This window comes from Myotis brandtii, unplaced genomic scaffold, assembly GCF_000412655.1.
Source record: "Myotis brandtii unplaced genomic scaffold, ASM41265v1 scaffold4, whole genome shotgun sequence".
In the NCBI taxonomy this organism is placed as follows: domain Eukaryota; kingdom Metazoa; phylum Chordata; class Mammalia; order Chiroptera; family Vespertilionidae; genus Myotis; species Myotis brandtii.
In genome coordinates this window covers 3,212,132-3,226,014 of record NW_005365371.1, presented here as the reverse complement: position 1 = coordinate 3,226,014, position 13,883 = coordinate 3,212,132, and the positions used below count along the sequence as shown (strand labels likewise).

Below are 13,883 nucleotides of genomic sequence, written 5' to 3'. Positions count from 1 at the left end.
AGGGGGTTGGGGAGACTGGGTGAAAAAGGTGGCAGGATTAAGAAATACAAATTGGTAGTTACAGAATGTCATGGGGATTTAAGTTCAGCATAGGGAACATAGTCAATAACATTGTAATAACTATGTATGATGTCTGGTGGGTATTAGAAGAGGGATCACCTCGTCTGACCACTATGCTGTACACCTGAAACTAATATAAAATAATATTGACTGTCACATGTAATTGAAAGATAAATAAATAGTCAAGCATGGAAAGAGTAACAGGAAAACATACCTGCAAAGGAGCTATCCTACCGGCCTGAATGTCAGCCAAAGAATGCTATGAAGTTCACTATCTTATACATTTCTTTCTCACTATACATTAGCATAGTGAGAGGCAGCAAAGCACAGGAATCAAAAGTGCAGACTCTGGAGCCCGATTGCCTGGGTTTGAATTCCAGTTCCATCAGGGATTCACTGTATGACCTTGGCAAGTTATTTACCCCATGTCTCAGTTTTCTTAACTGATAAATAGTGATAATAGAGTTTCTTATCCACTTGTTATGAGGATTAAATAAGTTTACCTGTAAGACTCCTGGCATGTGGTAAATAAGTGTTTGTTAAATATATTAAGTAAATAACTAACCCAGCTATGGGGAGAAAATTTGAACTTGAACTTTTATTTTCTTCTAGCACATAAACTGGTGGAAGAAAATAAAAAATAAAAAACCTTAAGACTTGTTTAGAATTTATATGGGGTCTCTTACATGAAGCATTTCACAGACATCTGGAGGAAGACTAGATAGCCAAATATATACATGCAGAAACTGAAACATGGAAAAGGGAAGTAAGATGTTCGGTTTCACTAACACATCACTCATAGATCTCAGGCAAGAACCCCAGTGTCCTGCGGATACAGCAGACGACAGGCTAACTGTGCACTTAAACAGCCAGGTCTTCACCCAGACATATCTCACTAATTTTCCCTTACTGACATTTTCTCAGAGGTAAATATTCTACCTCCAGTCTTTGACCCCAGCTGCCCCTGACACCATAACTGTTTTTAAAAGTCAAACAAGACTCCCTTAAGCCACAGTCTTGCTCTATCCTGCCACCATTGCTGATTGTTAAAAGGTTAAGATCAGAGCTATTAATGAAGCAAAACCTAAATATGGGATGCACCTCTATATAAGTCACCATTTGAAGTCGTTTTTGCCCTGGCCAGTGTGGCTCAGTTGGTTGGAGCGTTGTCATGCACTGAAAGGTTAAGGGTTTGATTCCCTGGTCAAGCACATACCCAAGTTGCAGGTTTGGTCTCTGCTTGGGACGCACAGGAGAGGCAACCAATCTATGTTTCTCTCTCACATTGATGTGTGTGTGTGTGTTTCTCTCTCTCCCTTTCTCTCTCTCTAAAATCAATAAACATGTTGTCGGTGAGGATTAAAATAATCATACATAAAATCGTTTAAAAAAATCTTAAACCCTTTAATTTCTAGAAACTATGAACTTGATGACAATAGTTCCATATAGATAAATGTGAGATCGCTTAGTTGCAGCTGTGAGGAAGGAGCGAAGGGTTGGAAAATGAGAAGGAAATGACAGAGGTCCTGCCACTCTCTGACAGGGATCCAGCACTGACAAAGGGCAGACACACAATTTCCAGTCTCATTAGCAAGCCCCCACCCAACACGACTGCGGTTACAATGGCCGGCTTTCATCCACAGGCCAGCCTTCCTCCTCACACTCATCGCTGCCTAAGCTCCTTTCTAGGACACTTATAATGCCTAACCTTTGCTCCCAGAAATTTTCACAACGTCAACCTTGGCAATATTGGCCCGACTTGCTTGCTGTCACCGAAAGTTTCGGTCAGAGCACCAACCTCGTGTCCTCTTCCCATCTATAGACTCTGGACTATCACATCTTGCTGCAGCGCCCCTCAATATTCACCTCTTCTGCAGCAACCCCTCTCCCCCTGGCCTCAACATAGCCTATCCACCCTCCCTCGCCCTCCGAAAGCCGGTTCCCTCCTCCGTCCTACCCACGCCCTGCCCGTCTCTGCTCTCAGAATGTCTTCCCAAACAAGTCGCCCACAGCAGTCACCCTCATGTCTATTGCACCTGGCACGTCTCCCCACGCTCTCCGAACCCTCCCAAGCTTCCCGGAGGTTCAGCTCATTTATTCGTCCCCCGACTCCCCGGCCCTTTCCCAGCCACCTGCTCTCCTCCGGCCGGCGCTCCTCGCAGTCGCCAAGCTCCACTCCCGCACGCTCCGGCCCCATCCCGGGCTGCGACATCGCCTCCTCTCTGAAGAGAGGCGTCCCTGCCGCTTCGCCCCTCTGGGCCCCGGGAGCGCCCCCAGGAAGAGAGAAGGGACCCAGGGCGGATAGGCTCACAGCGATGCACTACACCCGGATGACCGCAGCAGCAGTGAATGCTGCCTCAGCTGTGGTTTCTATCCCTGCCACCCCCACTTCCTGCTCCAAAAACTACAACTCCCAGAAAGCACTGCGAAGGCCCGGCCGCTCCCGGCATGCACCGTTCTATCCAATCCGAAGCCGCGCTGGACTGCGGACCCTGACGGCGTGCTTGTAGGCGTGCACGAGGCTGAAACGCCCACCAACGCTGGTCTCAGGAGTCCCTATGGATGCGGACGCTTACACGCTGCTGTCACTTTTCATCCTTGGGAACCGGACTCAGAGGAAATAACGCTAGTCTGAAACCAATTATGGTTGACCCCACTTCAGCCTACACTGGTTTAACACTTGTTAGTGGTTTGGGGGGACTTAAGTCATTTTAATGAAGAGCTCAGAAGCGCACAGGTTACTTTGGGATCACAAAGGAAGAGCTGGAGGGAAAGGCATTAGGGCAGCGGTTCTCAACCTGTGGGTCGCGACCCCTCTGGGGGTCGAACGACCCTTTCACAGGGGTCGCCTAAGACCATCGGAAAAAACATATATAATTACATATTGTTTTTGTGATTAATCACTATGCTTTAATTATGTTCAATTTGTAACAATGATATTGGGGGTCACCACAACATGAGGAACTGTATTAAAGGGTCGCGGCATTAGGAAGGTTGAGAACCGCTGCTTTAGGGGAAGGTTTCCCGGAGGACTGATGTCAGAGCAGTTTTTCTGGACACGTATGAGTCAGCCAGAAGAAGAGAAAGTGGAGAGAGCAACATAGCACTGCTCTGTAGGGAGGGACTTAGGTTAACATGAAAAAGTAGCTACTCTATTAGAAATAATGTTTGACTTTTAGGAATTTTCAAATCTGAGGTCATATTTTGTGTGTTAAAAGTGAAATGAAAGAGCCTTTTAATGCAAATTATTATTTCCAACTTCCATTTATATAAAAAAATACTTTGTTCAAACTTTCTCATATTTTCCTAGTAAAAAGTTATACTTTTAAAGAAAAGGATCGTTTTGGTCATTGGGATTTCACTTCCTTGTGTTTCTATAAATGTATGAACTTTGTTTTTTGCCATACAGTATAATCCCAAATGATCTTAACATGTTTACATGAAAGTTAGTTTCATCTGGAAATTCCAGAACTAAAATTGTAGTAAAAGTTGTGGAAAACCGGATTTTCCTCACATGTCCACATCTGGGTTTACACGTATTTTCTTTAAAGCACTCAGTTAACAAACATGACAATAACTTACACTAGCCATGTGTCCAACGCCCCCCCAAACACATCCCTCTGTTTTCCCTCACCCCAGAGAGCCATATTCTGAATCCCTTGTTTATGATTCCACTGTTTCCCTTTTTATGTAGTTTATTTGCATCTATCTATATTCCTAAAAAGTGTTGCTTTTAAAATTTGTGTGTTTTAACTTTATACAAAGGGTATTAAGCTGTATTTATTTTGGGTGGCCTACTTTTTTTCCTTAATACATTGATCAGATTTATTCACGTTGTTATGTGTCACTATAGTTCATTGATTTTGACTGCTGTTTAATAGTCCATTGTGTGAATACACCTGTTTATTTATACTGTCTTTCACTGATAGGCATTTGGGTTGTTTCCAGGTTTTTGCTACTGTAAACAATGCTGCTATGAATATTCTTTTACATGTCTCCACTTGTATATAAACAAGGGTTTCTCTTGAGTACATACCTATATGTGGAATTGTGAGGTAATAGGGTTATTGTTTGTTCTAGCTTTTGTTTTGAATGGTGGATTAGGTGCACTGTTTTTTAAAATAACTAATTAGTGCTCTGCCCTATGTGGCTCAGTTAGTTGGACCATCGTTCTGTACACCAAAAGGTGGTGGGTTCAATTCCCAGTCAGGACATATGCCCAGGTTTCAGGTTCCATCCCGGGTCAGGGCACATAAGGGAAGCAACCAATGATATTTCTCTCTCTCATTGATGTTTCTCTGTCTATCTCTTCCTTCCTCTCTCTAAAATCAGTAAGAAAAGAACTAATTAGTTATTAAGTCATAACTAATTATAATGTTATTTAAAATAACTAACTAACCATGTGAAAATTGGCCATGCATGGAAAATGATGGGTATGTCAGGAACCCAGGATTATGATTAATCCAATTTTGTGCATCTGGGGTCCAAATGAAAAAAATTTGTCAAATATGCAAAAATATCTAGCATCAGGATTCAATAAATGAAATGGCCTTACTAAGCAATGCTTTATGGATTGATATTTTAAAAGTCAAAAGCCTGAAGTTTATTTGATCTTGATCAACTTTGTTGTCATGATCACCAGGATGCTATTTTTATGTAAACAGTAGTAGGTCCTAAAGAACCACTGGCCAATGTGGCCCAGCAGTTGAGAGTCGACCCAGGAATTGACGCAGGTTCGATTACTGGGCTGGGCACATGCTCAGGTTGCAGGTTCCATCCCCAGTAGAGGCAGTGCAGGAGGCAGCCGGCCAATGATGTTCCTCTCTTATCATTGATGTTTCTATCTCTCTATCCCTCTCCCTTCTTTTCTCTAAAAATCAACTTAAGGAAGCCCTTTTTTTTTTAAGCCAAAAAAAGAAAGAAAAGAAAAGAAAGAAAGAAAGAAAAAAGACCAGGGGCAGAAAGCCAATTTCACTAGAGAATCAGTTATTTAAATAACAAATTTTAAAAGCTCATTACATTTACCTATTTGACATAAACTTGGTTTGAAGAAGTAGTCTTCATGCCCTAGCTGACTTTGCTCAGTAGATAGAGAGTCAGCCTGCGAACTGAAGGATCCTGGGTTCGATTCTGGTCAAGGGCACATGCCCAGGTTGCGGGCTCGGTCCCCAGTGGGGGGTGTGCAGGAGGCAGCCAGTCAGTGGTTCTCTCTCTCATCACTGATGTTTCTGTCTCTCTCCCTCTTCCTTCCTCTCTGAAATCAATAAAAATATATATATTTTAAAAAAGAAATAGTCTTCTTGAATATATCAACAAATATCAATTATAGTCCTGAATATTTTTTTATTATATTCACTAAAATTATTCTTAGCAGCATTTTGGAAAATATTCAAATTTTAAAAGCTAAGGGATGTCTCTCACTGGTCAAGTCAAAAAAAATTAGAGCATCGAAATGAGTTCATTCATGATACGTACATAAAGCTACATTTTTCTCAACCATATGTACAACCCTTACATTCTTCACCCCTTTGCTTTTCAGAAGATAATTTTTGAATGCAAAATGAGTATGAATTTTGCTGCTAAGAATAATTTTAGTGAATATAATAAGTGTGCAAATAAATAAATACATAGAAAAAAGAAGAAAGAAATGGGGGGAGGGAAATCTTTTTTGTTTGTTTTGTAATCTTTTTTTACAGTTGAATGTCAGTTATGAAAGTAGAGGAATGATCGAGTTAGACAAGCATTATTTTATAGCCACGATAGTAATCATTGATTCAGGCAAGAATTATCAATAGTTGCTAAAGCCATTAGTGAAATCTGCTATTTACACATTGTATGCGGGAAACATATTTATACGTTTTACGGATTTATACGTTCTACCAGTTGTAGTAGAGCGCGGGACACGTATTAATACGTTTTTTATAGACTAGCGGTAGAATGCGGGTAACGTATAAATACGTAAACTAAAGTTATCGTAATTTTACTGAACGTTGCCATTTGCGCAAAAAATTAGCAAAAATGGCCCGCGCCACCTATTAGCGCGTGATAAAAACTACCCGCAAACAATGTGTTTACACAGTCTCAAACTATATTTCTACAGATTACTTATAAGTGGGAAAAAGGGGTACCTTTACAATGGAGAAATCTGGTGAACATCACCTTAACCAAATGATTAAAGTTAAGACCACCAAGAAGACAAAAAGATACCATGTGCCTCCTGATGTTAAATACTGACAAGGACACCACATTACTTATCCTTGACAAATCTAATCACAGGGTGGCAATAAGACAAAACCAAATTGAAGGACAATCTATGCAACAACTGCCTCCAATGTTCAAAAATGTAAATTCCATAAAAGACAGAAAGGCAGACAAACTTTTTCAGATTAAATGAGACAAAAGAGGCTGGACAAAGAAATGCAACATGTGAACCTGGATTGGATCCTATATTGGAAAAAAAATATTGCTATAAAAGATAATAATTTATTTATTAGGGTAATTGGCAAAATTTTAATATGAATTATATACATTAGAAAATAGAATTGCATCAATGTTAAATTTCCTAAATTTCATCATTTTAGCATGGTTATGTAAACGAATATCTTTAGAGATATATTCTATAGAGTCAGATGTCTGCAACTTACTCTCAGATTATCCAACAACAAATAGTATTAATTATAGCTAGCTATCTATATGTAGATAAAGCAAATGTGGCAAAACTAATAATTGGTGAATCTTAGTGAAGGATATATGAGCATTGCACTATTGCTACCACTTCTCTCTAGACTTGAAAATGCTTTTTAAAAATAGGCACGTATCTGCTCTGGCCAGGTGGCTCAGTTGGCTGGAGTGTCATCCCATACACCAAATGGTTTTGGGTTTGATTCCCAGTCAGAGCATGTATCTAGGTTGTGAGTTTGAACCCCAGTCAGAGCATGTATGGGAGACAACCAATCTTTCTCTCTCTCTCTCTCTCTCTCTCTCTTTTTCTCTCTCTCTCTTCATCTCTCTCTCTCTCTCAAATCAATAAACATATCCTCAGGTAAAGAATAAAACAAATAGAGCACTCAACTCTTTAAAAAAAAAAAAGAAATCTTTAGTCAACTTTGCCAAATGATCAATTCACTGACTTTACCAAATTTACTGATTTACTGAAATTCCTTTTTTTCTTTGTTTTAACAAAGCTTATAGCAATTCATATTGGATGAATTGGTTTAAAAAAGCTTTTAAAGGCCCTGGCCAGGTAGCTCAGTTGATTGGCGAGTCATCCGATATACCAAGGTTGGGTTGTGAGTTTGATCCCAGGTCAGGGCACATATAATAATTAACCAATAAATGCATAAATAAGTGGAACAGCAAATCTATGTCTCTCTCTCTCTCTCTCTCTCTCTCTCTCTCCTCCCCTCCCTCCCTCCTACCCCCCTCCCTCCCTCTCTCTAAAATCAATTTCAAAAAAATTTTTTAAAGGCTTTTGAAGAATTTTGCCAAGTTTTAATTGACTGGTTTCTATTTTATCTTTACAGCAACTTCTCTACCCCCTTGATGCAGTTAGTACTGGGTTCATTTATTCAATTACATAGTAAAGTTCCTTGCCAGCCATAGGCAATACATATTAACTCCAGAATTCAGAAAGTCAATGTGAAATTTTTAAAATCTTATTTCTCGACTGATCAAATCCTTAACACACTTGAAGAATGTTCGTTGTGTCTCTGTCCCAGCCCCTACAACTCTAGCTGGATAAAAATGGGCCAAGAGAAGGGATCCTCTACTGCAGGAAAGAGAGAGATGAGAGTTAGTCCAGCCTGGGCTCTTCATCCCAGAGCAGGGAGGTCAAGGGGCAAAGAGAGAAGGATAAATGCCTAATGGCCCCATGACCCTGGCTCTCCAGACCTTCCTAGATACCAATCTACTTAGCACAAATTGAGAATATATTTTTAAAAGGAACAGATTTAGGTATATAGGCAGAAATTGTGATTTATGTAATTTGTGTAGCTTCAGAAAATTCCACAATTGGTCCTTCAGTGAATTGCCCTACAAACCTTGGTAGACAGGACTCCTGCCCTGCCCAGAGAAGATAAAGCCTAATAAGGAGTGAACCCCTGGGTCCAGGAAGAATTCCCCTTCAAGGTCCAACCCCTGGGTCCAGGAAGAATTCCCCTTCAAGTTTCCCTGTCTACCCAGAGCAGTTCCCCTAGTCAGAGAAAAGCTGATGGTAATCATGGACTTGGAGACCAGCAATGCCTGCACCCTGCCTGTCACGTTCTCTGCTGTATCACAGTATTGTAGCACAGTGTCTTACTCGCATTAGGAAATCAAACTCCGTTTGAATAAATGAATGAAAGAATCCTTAGATTAAAAGGAAGAGTAGAACAACTAGAAAAACTTAGAACAAAGAAAGGGCAACACAAATGAGGAACAGAAAGTTCTAGCAAACTGGCAAAGAAAAAACTGCATCTGAAAACAGTGATAAAAGGGGTAGAATGAGAAAAGTTGAGCAGAAAAGAAAAACTGTAATGTACATACAAGTAGCTTAAGGGAGTTAAGTATAATAATAATAGTTATACCTAACTATAATACATATTATACCTACATATAATGCAATTATACTCACCTCCCTTATATCAATATAATAGAAATTATAACAACATATGAATTCTAAAAATCCTCTTTATTATTATTATTATTTTAATCTTCACCCAAGGATATTTTTCCTTTTTTTTTTTTGAGAGAAACCCAGGGCCCTGGCCAGGGAGGAGCCTGCAACTGAGGTACATGCCCCTGACAGGAATCAAACCCAGACCCTTAGGTCTTCAGGCCAATGCTCTATCCACTCAGCCAAACTGGCTAGGACTAAAAATCCTCTTCTGAAATACAAATAAGTTGATACAAAAATCAGACAAAGACATTACAAGAAGAAGAAATTATATACCAAGATCACTCATAAAAAAGAAACAATATCCTTGACAAAATACTAGCAAATCAAATCCAACAATATATAAAAAAGGATAACATACCATGACTAAGTAGTTTTATCATAGAAATGCAAAGTGATTCAACATTTAAAAAATCAGTCAATGTAATTCACCATATTTATACATTTAAAAAGAAAACCCATTTGGTCATCTCAATAGATGCAGAAAGAGCATTAGATAAAATTCAACGTTCACTCATGATTACAATTGTCAGCAAACCAGGAGTAGAAATGAACCTCTTGAACCTGTTAAAGGGCATCTACAAAAAATCTAACATCATACATATTGGCGAAAGACTGAATGCTTTCCCTCTGGGATTGGGAATGAGACAAATAAAAATTTAGCTAATAAAAATTTAAGACTCCCAGTTAAATAATGTCCACTTTCATCATTCCTGTTAAACATGGTACTAGAATCCCCAGTCAGTGCAATAAGGCAAGAAAAAGAATACAAGGCATACAGATTGAAACAATTATGCTGAGTGAAATAATCCAGATAAAAAAGAGTATAGGCCCTGGCCAGGTGACTCATTTGGTTAGAGCAGTGGTCGGCAAACTGCGGCTCGTGAGCCACATGCGGCTCTTTGGCCCCTTGAGTGTGGCTCTTCCACAAAATACTACGTGCGGGCACGCACGTACAGGGAACGTTGTGGAATTAAAGATGTAGTGTCGAGGATTGAGAAAGGAGATAGACGAAACAAGTATACAAGACGAGTGTGGATGGGAGAGTTGGATTGGAAGGGGTCGACCTCATCGAACGTATCTCAATCAGATTGAGGACGTTTTTAGCAAAGGCCAGCTTAGGAGTACCCTAATTAAGTTAATAACAATGTACCTACCTATATAGTTTAAGTTTAAAAAATTTGGCTCTCAAAAGAAATTTCAATCGTTGTACTGTTGATATTTGGCTCTGTTGACTAATGAGTTTGCCGACCACTGACCTACTCTGTCTTCTTTACCTAATTGTCATCAGGGAGACAGAATCGTGCACATTCTAGCTTTATCAGGGTTAAATAAGATGACTCACATGGTCGCCATAAAGGGTGCCATGAAATTGACTCTGCCTCCCCTTAGTTTGTATGTTGTCTGATCAGTGATCCTCTCTCATCGTTGATGTTTCTATCCCCCCCCCCTTCCTCTCTGAAATTAATAAAAATATATTTTTTAAAAAAAGAGGCCCTGGCCTGTTTTGCTTGGTTAAAGTGTCAGCCCTCGGACGGAAGGGTTGCGGGCGGGATTAATTCTCTGTCAAGGGCACATACCTTAGTTGCAGGTTCCCCTGGCCCTGCTGGGGGTGTGTGCGGGGACGCAACCAATTGATGTGTCTCTCTCATGTCCATGTTTCTGTCTCTCTCTCCCCCTCCTAACTCTTTTCCACTTTCTCTAGAAATCAATGGGAAAAACAAACAGACAAACAAACAAGAGAAAATTCTAGAAAATTCAAATTAATGTATAGTGACAGAAAATATATCAGTGGTTGCTTAGGTAGTGATTGGGGCTAAGGATTACAAAGAAGCACTAGAAAACTTTTGGGGATGATGGATATATATATTATGCTGATTATGGTAGTGTTTTCACAAGTTTGTACACTGTACATCTGTATAAACTGCACACTTTAAATATGTATTTTATTGTCCATTAATTATAACTCAACAAAGCTGAAAAAAGGGGAGTTTAAAAGACATATCAAACTAATAAAAATAGTTAAGGGTTATATACGTAAGACTTGTGCTTACCTTTGAAGATAATGTAGATTTCTTGTGAAAAGAAATCCAGAACATATTAATCAAAAAGTATAACGTTAAGGTTCCCAGATTTAGCAAATAAAAAATATACCACTCCCAGTCAAATTTGAATTTCAGATAAACAATGAATAATCATTTAGTATAAATTATCCTAAATATTGCATGCAACATAGTAAAAAAAAAAAAGATGTTTATCTGAAATCTGGAACAAACTTATATTATTAAATAATGGTTCATTGTTTATCTGAAATTTAAATTTAACTGGTCTTGAATTTTATCTGGCAATCCTAGATATTGTCTTATCTGCAGTGGACAAACTCAAACCTCTGAAGAGGGCAGCTGCTTGACTTCTGTTTATTTTTATTTGCGCGAAGCTGCCAAACTGCTGTACTCTACACAAAGGATGCATGTTTCGTGTCCAGCACAATGCCTCATTCACAGTTAGGTGCTCAGAGATTATTTTTGCTCTGCAAGCTGTGTGAAGATAGGGTCTGCATCCACCTTGCTCACCATTTTATCCCCAGGGCCCATTACAATGCCTGGTGCTCAATGAATAGATCATTAAATGAATAGTTGCCTCTCATACTCCAGGAAATGGCAGAGTTGACCTTGTACTCCAACCCTTGAAGCTGGCTGATGAACTTCTTGGACTAGCACCAGTCCTGATTTCTTGGCTTGACTCCCTCTTTACTACTGCTGTATGTGTCTCAGGTTGCTATTTTGTGACTGACCTTGAATGTCTCTCTTTTATTTCTTGTTTTTCCCTAAGGAATCTGGGTGATTACTCTGAGACTCTGAAACCCTTGGCCCTTGGAAAAATCTGAAAGTCTGAAACACAATAGCTAGGTTTGTTCATGAAATATTGGGGCGTGTTCTTTTCAGAGATAAGGAGATTTGGGATGGAGCTCAGTTTTGGGAAGAAGACCAGAAGAAAAGGAAACTTTTATATACTGGTGGTGGGAAGGATTTATATACATTTTGGGAGTTTTATTATCTATTTTATAAATATATGAAGTACAAAAATTCATCCAAACTCTAAATGCATTAATTTTCTTCCATAAAATTAAGAACCTAATCTAAGATTCCTCCCTGTAAACACAAATAAGCAGAGACTGGATCAGTTATTTCTAGTGAGAGAAGGATAGTGTGGAGAAAAATGTCTTGTGCTTAGATTTTAGAATTGTAAGGAATCTTACTAATAATTAAGTATAACATATGCAGGGTGTCCCAAAAAGTGTATACATACTTTAACAGCTGATAGTTTAATTTTGAAAATGAAGTCTATTTTAATAAACACTGCCTTCATCATTATTCAGTGTGTGTATACATTTTTGGGGACACCCTATATTTAGTACAACTACTTCCTTGTTTTGAAGATGAGTGTGAGGCCCACACACTCTTACAAGTTCACACAGTGATTACATGACTAAAGTGAGTGAAAAAAATACAACTCCATAAAACCTAGGTCTCCCTCCTACTTTTAGCTCTATAACTCAGTTTTCTAGTTCTTAGCTGTTGGAAAAGAAATAAAATCAAGCACATTGTGTTAAGAGCATATCTATTATTCTCCTTGACATTCAGAATGTTGTTCTTAGGTCCTTTTGAGTCTACCTTCCTCTACCTTTAAAGTTTCCTATACTACCTCATTGGTGTGTCCTCACTTGATACACTCTTTTTCTATGGTTATATTTTTGGAGGGGGGCAAATTAACTACTGTGGTTTAGGTCACTGGTTCTTTTCGATGCAAAAAGAAATTTCAGGAAGTGAAAAGGAGGAAGGTGGCAGAGATTTCTACAGGGACAGAATACCTGCCCCCGGTTTTTTCCTTAGATGCAAATGCTTTCGGTAGTTTTGAGCTGTTATGAGGATGATATAACCTAAATGCTTCCACACAAGTGCAGTTAATTTGAAGAAGGAGGAGGAGGTAAGAAGAGAGGGAATATCACGTTTTGTAAATAGAAAAAAATATTATGCAAACATTCAACAAATAATATTTTCCTGTAGGGATAATTAGAAAGAAAACAAATCCTCCTATTAATTCCCAACGCAAATGACTTAGAGAAAAATGCAGCCAAATAAGCAGAGGTACTTACCCCTCTCCCAAGGAAAGATGAAGTCTTATTAAGTCGCGAGTACCGTGCTCAATGTTTTCGGAGTACCGTTTGAGAAACGGTACAGTACTGATAGGGGAGACGTTAGCATTTACTTCTATTGCTACTGACGCAAAATTTGTCAATGCAGCCTTCGCTTTGCGTCCAGACGTGGCGACTCCTCCTGTTGCAGGTGGTGGAGCTGGCCGGGGGGGCGGGGAAGGGGAGCTGGGACGGAATTCTGCAATCTGGGTTCACAGGGGTCTGCCCTGCCTCCGAGGCTGCATTGCAGTGGGGTGTGAAAGGTTCATGTGTGCCAAAGCTTTGGAGCCTTTCTGTCGCAGGAGGGACTCAAAGGACACCGAGGAACATGATCTCATTGAAGGCACGTGATTCTGAGGTGCTCAGGGTCCAGCATTCCCCAATTTGGGCGGAAAGGCAAACTGCTGAGACGACGGCCCTTGCTAGCGCCCAGAGCAGCGGGTGCAATGTTTTCTCCTGTCCGGCAGGGGCCGCTGGGAGCGAGGACCAGCTTGGGGCACTCTTGGCGGCCGCTAGTCTCTGTAGTCCCGCCCCCTGCGCGCAGCCGCGGGTGGGAGGCGAGGACGGCGCTAGCACGCGTGCGCGCTCCCTCGGTGCAGCTGGTCTGTGAGCGTAAGTGGGAGGTGGCAGGCCTCGGTCTCTGGCCTTGTCGACTGACTGAATTCGCGAGGCGTCTCCAGCCATGAACCGGTTTGGTACCCGGCTAGTGGGAGCCACGGCGATCCCGCCGCCGCCGCCGCCGAAACCCCGCAGTAATGAAAACCTCGACAAAATTGATATGTCTCTGGGTGAGGAGCCGAGTTGGACCGAGTTGGAGTGGGGGGAGGGTGTGGGTGGGACCAAGCACCGCGGTTTGTGGGGGGAAGGGGCGGTTGGCCACAGTTGCCGATCGAGTTTTTTTGCGGGTGGGCGGGACCAAGTGAGGGCCCCTGGGGGCCGGGGAGCGCCGCGGGGGGGAGGGCTGGGGTCGAACCT

General features: G+C 40.7%; 2 protein-coding genes across 11 annotated transcripts in view; one reads left to right on the top strand and one right to left on the bottom strand.

The window, feature by feature from the left end:
* RUBCN (RUN domain and cysteine-rich domain containing, Beclin 1-interacting protein) overlaps positions 1–13,374 on the bottom strand; it is a 62,505-nt gene extending 49,131 nt beyond the window's left edge. For 9 of the 10 annotated variants that reach the window (XM_005873146.2, XM_005873149.2, XM_014545281.1 and 6 more), the window contains exon 1: positions 2,193–2,450. In XM_005873146.2, coding sequence (XP_005873208.1) covers positions 2,193–2,272 — 80 coding nt within the window. In that variant the 5' untranslated portion in view covers positions 2,273–2,450. Of the gene's footprint in view, positions 1–2,192; positions 2,451–12,869 lie in introns of those variants that run through there. The other variant, XM_005873151.2, reaches the window with a different exon arrangement.
* A 65-nt stretch (positions 13,375–13,439) lies between these two features.
* Positions 13,440–13,883, top strand: part of FYTTD1 (forty-two-three domain containing 1) — a 43,757-nt gene continuing 43,313 nt past the window's right edge. The window contains exon 1 of the mRNA XM_005873144.2: positions 13,440–13,696. Within this exon, the coding sequence (XP_005873206.1) occupies positions 13,591–13,696 (106 nt within the window). The 5' untranslated portion in view covers positions 13,440–13,590. The remainder of the gene's footprint in view (positions 13,697–13,883) is intronic.